At 52.1% G+C, this 9486-nt stretch overlaps 2 protein-coding genes across 3 annotated transcripts in view; one reads left to right on the top strand and one right to left on the bottom strand.

Annotated features, from left to right (window-relative positions):
* Positions 1-4054, bottom strand: part of Brat1 (BRCA1 associated ATM activator 1) — a 14507-nt gene extending 10453 nt beyond the window's left edge. Inside the window, exons 1-2 of one of the 2 annotated variants that reach the window (XM_028756104.1) lie at positions 3988-4054; positions 3100-3243 (exon numbers count right to left, since the gene is read on the bottom strand). In XM_028756104.1, the coding sequence (XP_028611937.1) occupies positions 3100-3226 (127 nt within the window). In that variant the 5' untranslated portion in view covers positions 3227-3243; positions 3988-4054. Of the gene's footprint in view, positions 1-3099; positions 3244-3965 lie in introns of both variants that reach the window. The other variant, XM_028756103.1, reaches the window with a different exon arrangement.
* A 2373-nt stretch (positions 4055-6427) lies between these two features.
* Iqce (IQ motif containing E) overlaps positions 6428-9486 on the top strand; it is a 35040-nt gene continuing 31981 nt past the window's right edge. Inside the window, exons 1-2 of the mRNA XM_028756016.1 lie at positions 6428-6520; positions 8692-8739. Of these exons, the coding sequence (XP_028611849.1) occupies positions 6485-6520; positions 8692-8739 (84 nt within the window). The 5' untranslated portion in view covers positions 6428-6484. The remainder of the gene's footprint in view (positions 6521-8691; positions 8740-9486) is intronic.

Consider the following 9486-nt stretch of genomic DNA (forward strand, 5'->3'; position numbering starts at 1 on the left):
CTCTGTGGTAGAGCCCCTGCCTAGAATCCCCCAGTGAGGGGCTGGGGAGTGGTTCAGCAATAAAATACTTGTCAACCTCTAGTATCACCAAAGAAGGAAAAAAGAAAGACAGAAAAGAAATAAATAAGGAGCCATTAAAGACAAAGCTCCAAAAAAACAAAAACAAACAAACAAAAGCAAAACCAAGTTGAATATACAGTCTCAGGGCAAGATTTTTACACACCTCTGAGAAACACTTACCGGACAGATGGCCAAGAACACAGCAGATGTGAAGTGTGAAAGCCATTCTAATGGGCAAGCATGAAAACTGGTCCCTTCAGCACGTGCGGTATTTTTGGGGTTTTTTGAGGCTTACCTGTAACCCATGTTATTCCTGAATTTGTTAGGTAGCTGAGTCTGGCCTTGAGCTCCTGAGCCTCCTGCTCCACCTTCTAAATTCGGGGATTATGGGGATGTAGCACCATGCCTAGCTTTTCTCTTTTCTTTTCTTTTTTGTTTTTCAAGACAGGGTTTCTCTATGTACCCCTGGCTGTCCTAGGACTTGCTCTATAGACCAGGCTAGCCTGGAACTCACAGAGGTCAGCCTGCCTCTGCCTCCTGAGTGCTGGGATTAAAGGAGTGTGCCACCAAGCCTGGTCCTGGCTTTCTTCTTTTATTGGGAGAGGAAGGGCCAGTTGCTAGGGACTGAACTCAAGACGTCATGCCTGGTAGGCGAGTGCTCACCCTCTGAGCTACACCCCAGCCCCTCTCTTCAGTTGTTACTGATTTTGAATTTGTTTTCTGTTTGTTGGTTGGTGTTTTTGAAACAAGTTCTCCTAATCCAGGCTAGCCTTGAATTTGCCATGTAGCTGAGGCTAGCCATTAACTCCTAATCCTCTCACCTTTGCCTCCCAAATGCTCTGCCGTACCTGGCTGCCGGCTCTATCTCTTTTGCTTTCAACAGGGTTTTACTAAGTTGCCTTGAACTCACTGTGTAGCCCAGACCATAAACTCACAATCCACCTGCCTTAGTCCCAAGTACCTGGGCTAATAAGCCTGCACCAATAATCTCAGTTCTATCATGTTGGACATCTTAAAAACTGCAGGAAACTGGGAGAGGTGGGAGGAACGACTGCCTTCCTAGCTATGCTGGGAGCAAACCTGTTACATAATGAGACCACACACCCCTTACGTTGACTAAAACCCACTCAACTGGTAGACTTCATTTTCTATTCATTTATTTTATTTTATATACACTTTCAAGATAGAGTGTCCTTCCGTAACTTAGGCTGACCCTGAACTATACAAGCCTAGGCTAGCCCTGAACTCACTATGTAGCCCAGGCTGGCCTCAAACATGTAGCAACTCACCTGTCTTGGCCTCCCAAGTGTTGAGATTACAGATGTGTGCCACCATGCCCTGCTGAACTGGTACACTTTAACTGGGTGGACTCTGTGGCATGTAAACTATATCTCAACAAAGCCGTTTAGGAATACATGCAGGTCAAATGTGGTGGCACACACAATTAAACATGGCACATGGAGGCAGAGGCAAGTAGCCCTCTGAAGCCCGCCAGGTCTACACAGTGAGTCTAGGCCAGCCAGGGCTACACAGATGAACCCTGCCTCCAGAACACAAGATGGTTCAGTGGTTAACAGTGCCTGCTCTTCAATCATGAGGACCTGCGTTCAAATCCCCAGCACTCATATAAAAGACCGGGCATCGCTGTGCAAGCCTCTAATCCTAACTAGTGAATCCCAAGAGCTTCCTGGCCTGCCCAGCCTCCTGTAACCTCGGTTTAATAACAGACCTTGCCTCAAGGCAATAAGGTGGATGGAGACTTACCGTAGAAGATGGCTAATGTCCTGCTCTGACCTTCCTATGTACACACACACACACGTATCACACACATGCGCACACACGCACGCGCGCACACACGTGTCACACATATACGAAAACACTAGGTCAGGTGCACTGGCACACTCTTTTAATCATAGCACTCAGGAGGTAAAGGTGGAAGGATCTCTAAGTTCAAGGGTTCAAGGCCAGCATGGTCTACAGAGAAAGATAAGGACAGCCAGGGATACATAGAGGAAACCCTGTCTCAAAAAGCAAAATAAACAAATACAAAACCTAATGCCAAACATACAATGCAGAACGCCTTATAGGACTCAACTAACATGTTACTTTTAAATCATTTTAAATTCCGAAACTTAGAAAACAGGCGAGACAAAACACCAAAGGAAAAGGCTGGGGCTGCAGCTCAGTGGATAGAGGGCTCGGTTACTCTGCAGGAAGTCCTGACTCCATCCTCAGCATCCAATACAAACAGGGTGTGACGGTACACACCTACCATCCCAGCATTCAGATGCACACACGGACTTGGCTATGTAGTGTTTGTGGACAGCCTGGACTACATTAGAACATGCTTCAGAAGAAAAGAAAAAGAACAGGATAAGTCAAAGGAGAAATGAAGGTAGGAATTAATGACAAGACTTATGGAACCTGCCTGAAGACCATGATCAACCAACCAATCAGGAGAGGGAAAACTTCCATTTTGCACAGGTACTCACTCATGATAGCACACGCCTTTAACCCCAGCACTCAGGAGCCAGACGCTGGCAGATCTCTGAGTTCCAGGCCAACCTGGTCTACAAAGTGAGTTCCAGGACAGCCAGGGATATACAGAGAAACCCTGTTTCCCAGGGAGGGGGGAGGGGAGATGAAAACACATACAACAATGCCAGTCATTAAATTAAGGTCCACCCCCACACAGTAAGGATGTTAACTCTGTCTGTCCTTGAACTGAAAATGTAGGGCTGTTAAAGTCCTCTTGTCTTGGCTTCTAGACGACATGTCCCACTGCATCCACCCAGAGATCTAACTTCTTCAACACAAGCAAAATACAATGAAGACAGCAAAACAATGTGGGCTCGTGCTCTACAAACTCCTAGTGTGCACTGGACAGCAGCAGAAGCCTGAAATGTGTCAATACATGACTCCACAGTTCAGGTCAGGCCCTGGGACTCCATTCCCACTCTACCTCATCAGCCACAGAGCATCAAAGAGATGAAGTAAAGACACCATGTAGATGGACAATTCTATAAGCCATGTCCTCACCTGCCTCTGTCACTGTTTTAAACCAGTCCAGCAGTTTCTCCAAGCAGGTGTCATCTGCCACCAGCTGTCTGGGATCTGCTAAAGCAGCACAGAGAGCTGGGAGGAGCCTGGAGCATTCTGGGTCCATGATCAGGCCAGTAGTTCCTACAGAGGAAGCAAGAGGTCAGCTTCAGATCTGGCTTCGGACACCAGCTACCCTAGTTACAAGCAGCCTTCAATGCCTGTTAGGATGGGGGAGGGGCCCGGACAACTTCACGTGGACCAGAACTCTTGAGTCGACAAACATGCTAAGCTCAAGTCCAGGGGAACCTGAGCAAGAGGATCGAGTCCTGGCAACTGCACTTGGGTGAGGACAGGTTAATCAGAGCCACAAGATCTTTAGGGTCAAAGTCTGTTAACTTGGGGGTTTGGTGGAGTGGGGTGGGGTGCAGCTGCCTATTAACCTTCGAGGAGAACAGTCAGGGGATCAGCCAGGTGTGCAGGAGACTGTTCATCCAGGCACCTGATCCCAAAATCTGTTCCCAACGGTCAAGAGAAACCTGGATGAGACAATCCTGTCAGCCACGGAGGAGTGCACGGGAAGGTGGGTGTCACACCTCAAGACGGTAGAGGCTGCAAGTGACAATCCCGCGTACTCCACCTAAGTGTCTCCTCAGGACAGAAATATGCATCTTGGAGATCAATGATTCCGGTATCTGTCGGCCCTACAAGGCTGTCTGGACCCCGACATCCGTACCTCCCAAATCCGAGTAAGAGGTGCGCTCTCCCCGACTGCGAGTTGGCTTGGGGTTCTAATCCCGCCCCCGCATCCCTCCGCTAAGGAAACTAGGCCCGAGAGTGCAAAATGCACCACTAGGCTGCCTTACCGAAGTTCGAACTCCGCCTTACCAGGATCTCGACCCCCCGGCTTGCGTGCGCCTCACCCGCTGTGGTTCCGGTGTCTAAGGCAGGCCCCGCCCTCGCCTCCGCAAATTCCGCTTCACACTGGCTGAGGCCCCGCCCTCCCTAGGTCCTGCCATTTCAGAGCTCGCTCCACGCAACCGCGAGCCCCGCCCCACGCAACCGCGAGCCCCGCCCCACATCAGCACAGGCCCTGCCCCTCAGCAGGAATTGGCTCCACCCCTCCAGTTTCAAGTCCCACCCCACCTAATTTCGTGGCGGGCAGCGAGGCCCCGCCCCCTAAGGCCCCGCCCCCGACGGAAGTTTCTCTCCACTTTGCTACAGGCTCCGCCCCTCAGTGACGCAGATTCCTCTCCCAGCTCTGGTCCGTCTCCACAGGCCCCGCCCTAAGTCAGTACCACGTGACGGACACGGGGGGGGAGCGCAAAAAAGCGGGGTCGACGTGCTTGGAGGCTGGTGATGACTCTGCCGGTCCTATCACCTCTAAGGTTCAAACTATGTCCACGCACTCCAGCTGGGTGCAGTTTGGGATTTTCACACTGTACCAATCTCTCGGAACTGTCGGCCCCCGCCAGGACGCCGTATGGTACGTGCCCACGCAGGCAGTGGGCGGAGCGCCCCCGAGGCGGGCTGGGTGTGGGCGTGGCTACTCGCTAGGAGGCGGGGCCTCGCGGCCCTCAGGCCACGTGTCTTCGCTTTTAAGGTCCCCGGTATCTGTGTGCTCCTCTAACCCTTGCGTTCAGCTTTAGTGTACTGTGTGGGCAGCAGCCGGCAGATCAGCACGGAATCCCCGGTGCTAAAACCCTCGGTCCCCACAGCGAGCCGCGCTATACTGGGTCTAGAGTGTCAGGACCCTCCAGTCACCAAAGCCTGCATTTCTTCTGTGGCTCTTCACAGCCCCAGTCTTCTCTCCCCTCTTGCCTTCTCTCTGCCATCCATCCATTGCTGCCAGCTCTTCGCAACTTCAGCATGCTCTTCTAGTGATAAAGATTAAAAGTAGGCCATTGGGGACTAGAGAAATGAGCCAGTGGTAAAGAATACCTCCTACTCTTCCCGAGAACCAGAGTTTGGTCCCCAGCCCTGAGATCACTCTCTCTCACACACACACACACACACACAAAAACACAGAAATAAAAATATCTTTTGGGATAGAGTTCCAGAATGCCTAGAGATAAAGATAACGCTCATCTACCCTGGAATTCCAATATGCTTTAAATCGGGCATTGCGAGTTCAATTGGCTGTCTCTTTCTCTGTCTTTTGGTAATGGGAGACCCCAGCATGCTGGACTTCTGCAGAATAAAACACTCTTTGCGTTTACATACTATTTGAGTCCCGGGTGTTGTTATTTGGCAAATCATGGGCCCTTACACAAACAAGAAGAAAACCTCCCAGGAGAAACCTTGTATTGAGCTTAATGTTGCAATGCCACCCGGTTGCAGAGAGCTGTTTACTCAAAAACTGAACGCGTGCTGTGGAATAGTAAGTCTAAGGACCTGAGTTCAGGTACAAGAACCCATGGAGGAGATGGGATGGGGTGGAACAATAAAATAAGGAAAGCGGGTTATGGTGGTATATATTTGTAACCCCAGCACTGAGGAGGCAGCAGACTAAATCAATCTCTGTCTGACTGTCTCTCTCTCTCTCTCTCTCTCTCTCTCTCTCTCTCTCTCTCTCTCTTTCTCTCTCTCTGTCACACACACACAAGGCATATGATACACTGTTTGCACCTCTCACTGGCCTGCTGGGCCACCAGGGAAGTGCTCCCCATCTGACCTGGGTAGGAAAAGCCACAGGATCCTGGAGAGTTCAGAGAGGCTTGTGATAACAAACCATCAGCTGAGGGTTTAAGGCAGTTGGTGCTGGCCCATGAGCAGTCTCGTCCTCAAGGCTCCATGCCCCAGGTCTAACAATTAAGGAGTCACTTTGGCCCCCAACATCTCAGCTTCTTTACAGGAAAAACAAACGTGTAAGTAGACTGATGTCCTCAATCTCAAATCTTGCCTATCGTTAAGGATGGAACCTTACACTGTGCCCTCTGCTTCCACTCAGCATGGCGACCCTCGGAACCTTTACCCACTGGACTACATAGTTGCAGCCACTGTCTGTGGAAATCCAACTCGGGCTCCTGAAGTTGGATCTGAGAGCATGGCTCCGAGGTAGAAAGTTAGCCTTGCCTGCGGGAGGCCAAAGGTTCAATTCCTGCACACCCGAGAAACCAAAAATAAATAAACAAACAAAACCCCAAAACAAACAAAAAGCAAGAAACAAGGTGCGACTGCGCAGTGCAACCCCGGGAGAGTGCTTTGTTGGCCCCTCGCTCGCGCACACTCTGCGCGTGCACAGGATTCGTCGGGCTCCGGGGGAAGGACCACATCCGGGGCCCTGTGGCCGCGGCACGGTTGCCATGGTACCAGGGCGGCTGGCAGGCCTCCCAAGCTGAGGGCCGAGCTCGCAGGACTAGGGAGGCCGCGCAGCGCTGCCGCTATGAGCCTGGGCACCACAGATCTGGCCTCGGAGACGGTAAGGAGCCCTGGGGCGGAGGGAGGAAGGGCGCACGGTGGCAGCCAGCTCCGGCAGGCCGATTGTTACCGCACAAGAGCCAGCTCCGGGCGTCGGCCGCCACCGTGCCCGCGCCCCAGCAGCCTCTAGCTCCCGCCTGCGCTCGCGGAGGCCACTACTTCCAGGAAGCCCCCGGGACTGCGCCCTCCTGCACGCGCTGCGTGTCTGAGGCCGAGGCCGACCGGCGATAAGCTCTTCTCGTAAGTGTTGCGGTGAGCTGCCGTCCGGCGACGCCTCGAAGCGATCCCGAGCTAGGGGGAAGGCCTGCCCACACCGTCCCCCATGGCTAGTCCTGCACGGGTCCGAGAGGCATCTCGGAAAGAGGCGTGCCTCTCTCGCTCTCCGAGTGCGTGTCGGTACCGAGTGAACTTTGTGCTTTCCGGGGGGCAGGGGGAGCGGTGGTTATAGGATAGGGCAATAGGCTGATGTCCCCAATCTCAAAAAGAAGTTTGGAACAGGTTTAGAGCCAGCGGGAACATCAAATGTAAAGGCCGCAAGGACAGAGAAAGTAGCATGCGGGAAAGCAAACTCTTGGGGTTGAGATTTAGAAGGGCACTAAGGGAGGTAGGCAGATACCTGGCCAGGGTGAACTATGTTTTTCAAGGGTCCAAGGGACGCCCGTGGAAGGTTCCACAACAGACTGAAGGACCAAGCTTTTGGGCAGCAGAGAGCAGCTGGGATTTCCTATTTGTCTCTGCACGAGGCTTTCCAAGATCTGCCTCGTTTCAGAGCTCGGGGTCTCAACACCACCTTCAGAAACTGCCCCCAGTAACTACCCCCTCATCTCTGTTTGTTTTCTGGGTGCTGCTGGGCACTTAAACCCTCATGTCAGGCTAGATCCACATAGATGAGCCTCCCCAGCTGGGTCACTGGGAGAGTCTAGGCAAGCACTCAGCTTCTCAGCCCAAGCAAGTGCTCTACCACTGAGCCACCCGCCGGTCCCCCCCCCCCCCCCGCAGCACATCCGTCACAGGGCTCTCCCACTGAACTACATCTCCAGACCTTTAAGTTAAAACCTCCCCAACTAAGGGTGGGACTTGGTAGGGGAAGACTTTGAACGGGATGTTAGGAAACAAATAAACAAATTAATTATTGGACTCAGTGGATAAAATGCTTGCCGAAGCCATCAAAGCCATGTGGGGACTGCAGACTGCTGCCTGTAATCCGAATGCTCAGGAGCTGAAGGCAGGGGAAGCCCCTGGGCAACCTGACTAGCCAGACTGATGAACTCTGGGTTTAGCAAGAGAGCCTAGGTCAAAGTGGAAAGGTCCGAAGGGAGACACAGAGTCTGTTTCAGACCTCCACAAGCATGCACACGCAGGCACGCATACACAAATGAGCAGCCAGATAGAGCCCCGGAGTTCTGTTCCCAGCACCGTGTCAGGCAGTTCACAATTGCCTGGAAGGCCACCTCCGGGGATCCCGTACCCTCTTCTGGTATACACGTGCACATGTACAGACACACACAAATAAAGTTTACATATCTTTAAATAGAAAGCATGAGATTAAAAGGTATATATGCAAAACTACTCTGCCAGGAGATGGGCAGAGAGACTCAGCATCCTTTAAATAGAAGCAGAGTGACTCTGGTGCTGAAACAGTGAAAACTGGCTTGCTTCTCTTGACTTGAGAACTCTTACCAAAGGCAGGCACACAGTTGACCTGAGAACCCACCATACTTCTATGGGTATGTCCTCCCCCTAGCCTCCCACCCCCCGGCCAAGCAGAACCTTTTCATTCACCCCTACTCCAACCTCCCTCCTCTTCCTGTGTGTGTTTGTGAATGGAGGCTGGAGGGGTGTCACGTGCCCCCTTTTGTTGAGGGGGTGGCCTAGAACGCCTTAGGTAGGCTAGGCTAGCTGGTCGGTGAGCCCTAGGGATTCACCTGTGTTTCCCCACTAGCACTGGATCTGGATGGAATCCAGGTCCCCTTGCTGACTGGGAATCCCCTTGCTCCCACACCCTCCTCTCTGACTATTAGGGTACATCGTTGCTGCAGGATGGAGATGCCCCAAGCTTTCCTCGTGCCGGTCCACTGGGGTGTGCTGCAGCAGCTCAGACAGGCAGTGTGCTACTAGGACTGACGCACCTGAGCGGCTGCCTCCCAGTGACCTTGTGTGCATTTCTTCCAGGGAGATGACAGTCTGTCTGCTATTACCTTTGATTCTGACTTTGAGTCGGTGAGTACAGGCAGGGGTGGCAGTCCCCACGTCAGCATCCTTGGGTGTTGTGTGTAAAGCAGTGTCCCCCAGACCCCGCTAGACCCAGAGCACGGGTGTCTGGAGCTGCTTCTGGTGTCGAAGTTTCAACCTGTTAGCTGAATCTAAATAATTCAGATTATCATTTTAAAACTTTGTTTGCTTATTTATTTGTTTATTTATTATAAATCAATTTCAAGGGCTGGGAATGTAGCTCAGTTGGTAGAATAGTTACCTAGGAAGCATGAAGCCCTGGGTTGCCCTTCTGACGCTGCATAAACTGGGAACCGTGTTCCATGCCTGTACTCCTAGCGTCTGGGAGGCAGAGACATGGGGACCAGTTTAAGGTTATCTTCTGCTTGTGTTCAGGACTGGCCTGGGCTACATAAGACCCTGTCTCATTACAATAGTAGCAGCAACAACAAGTGAATATCACTTTAAAGCTAGTTTTAGAAATTAATTTTGAAGGTCTAGAGAGATGGCTCTTTGACACTTGGTGCTCTTACAAAGTACACAGATGCAATTCCCTGTATCCACATAGCAGCTCACATTGACTCGCCAGAGTGCCGGGAACTAGGGTGCACTGTTGAGCCATGCCCTATTCCCTCCCTGGGGGACTCTAGGCAGGGTCTCTACCACTGAGCCACACCCCAGCCCCTCACTGGGGGATTCTAGGCAGGGGCTCTACCACTGAGCCACACCCCAGCCCCTCACTGGGGGATTCTAGGC

This window comes from Grammomys surdaster, unplaced genomic scaffold (genome assembly GCF_004785775.1).
Source record: "Grammomys surdaster isolate TR1022 unplaced genomic scaffold, NIH_TR_1.0 126109, whole genome shotgun sequence".
Classification (NCBI taxonomy): domain Eukaryota; kingdom Metazoa; phylum Chordata; class Mammalia; order Rodentia; family Muridae; genus Grammomys; species Grammomys surdaster.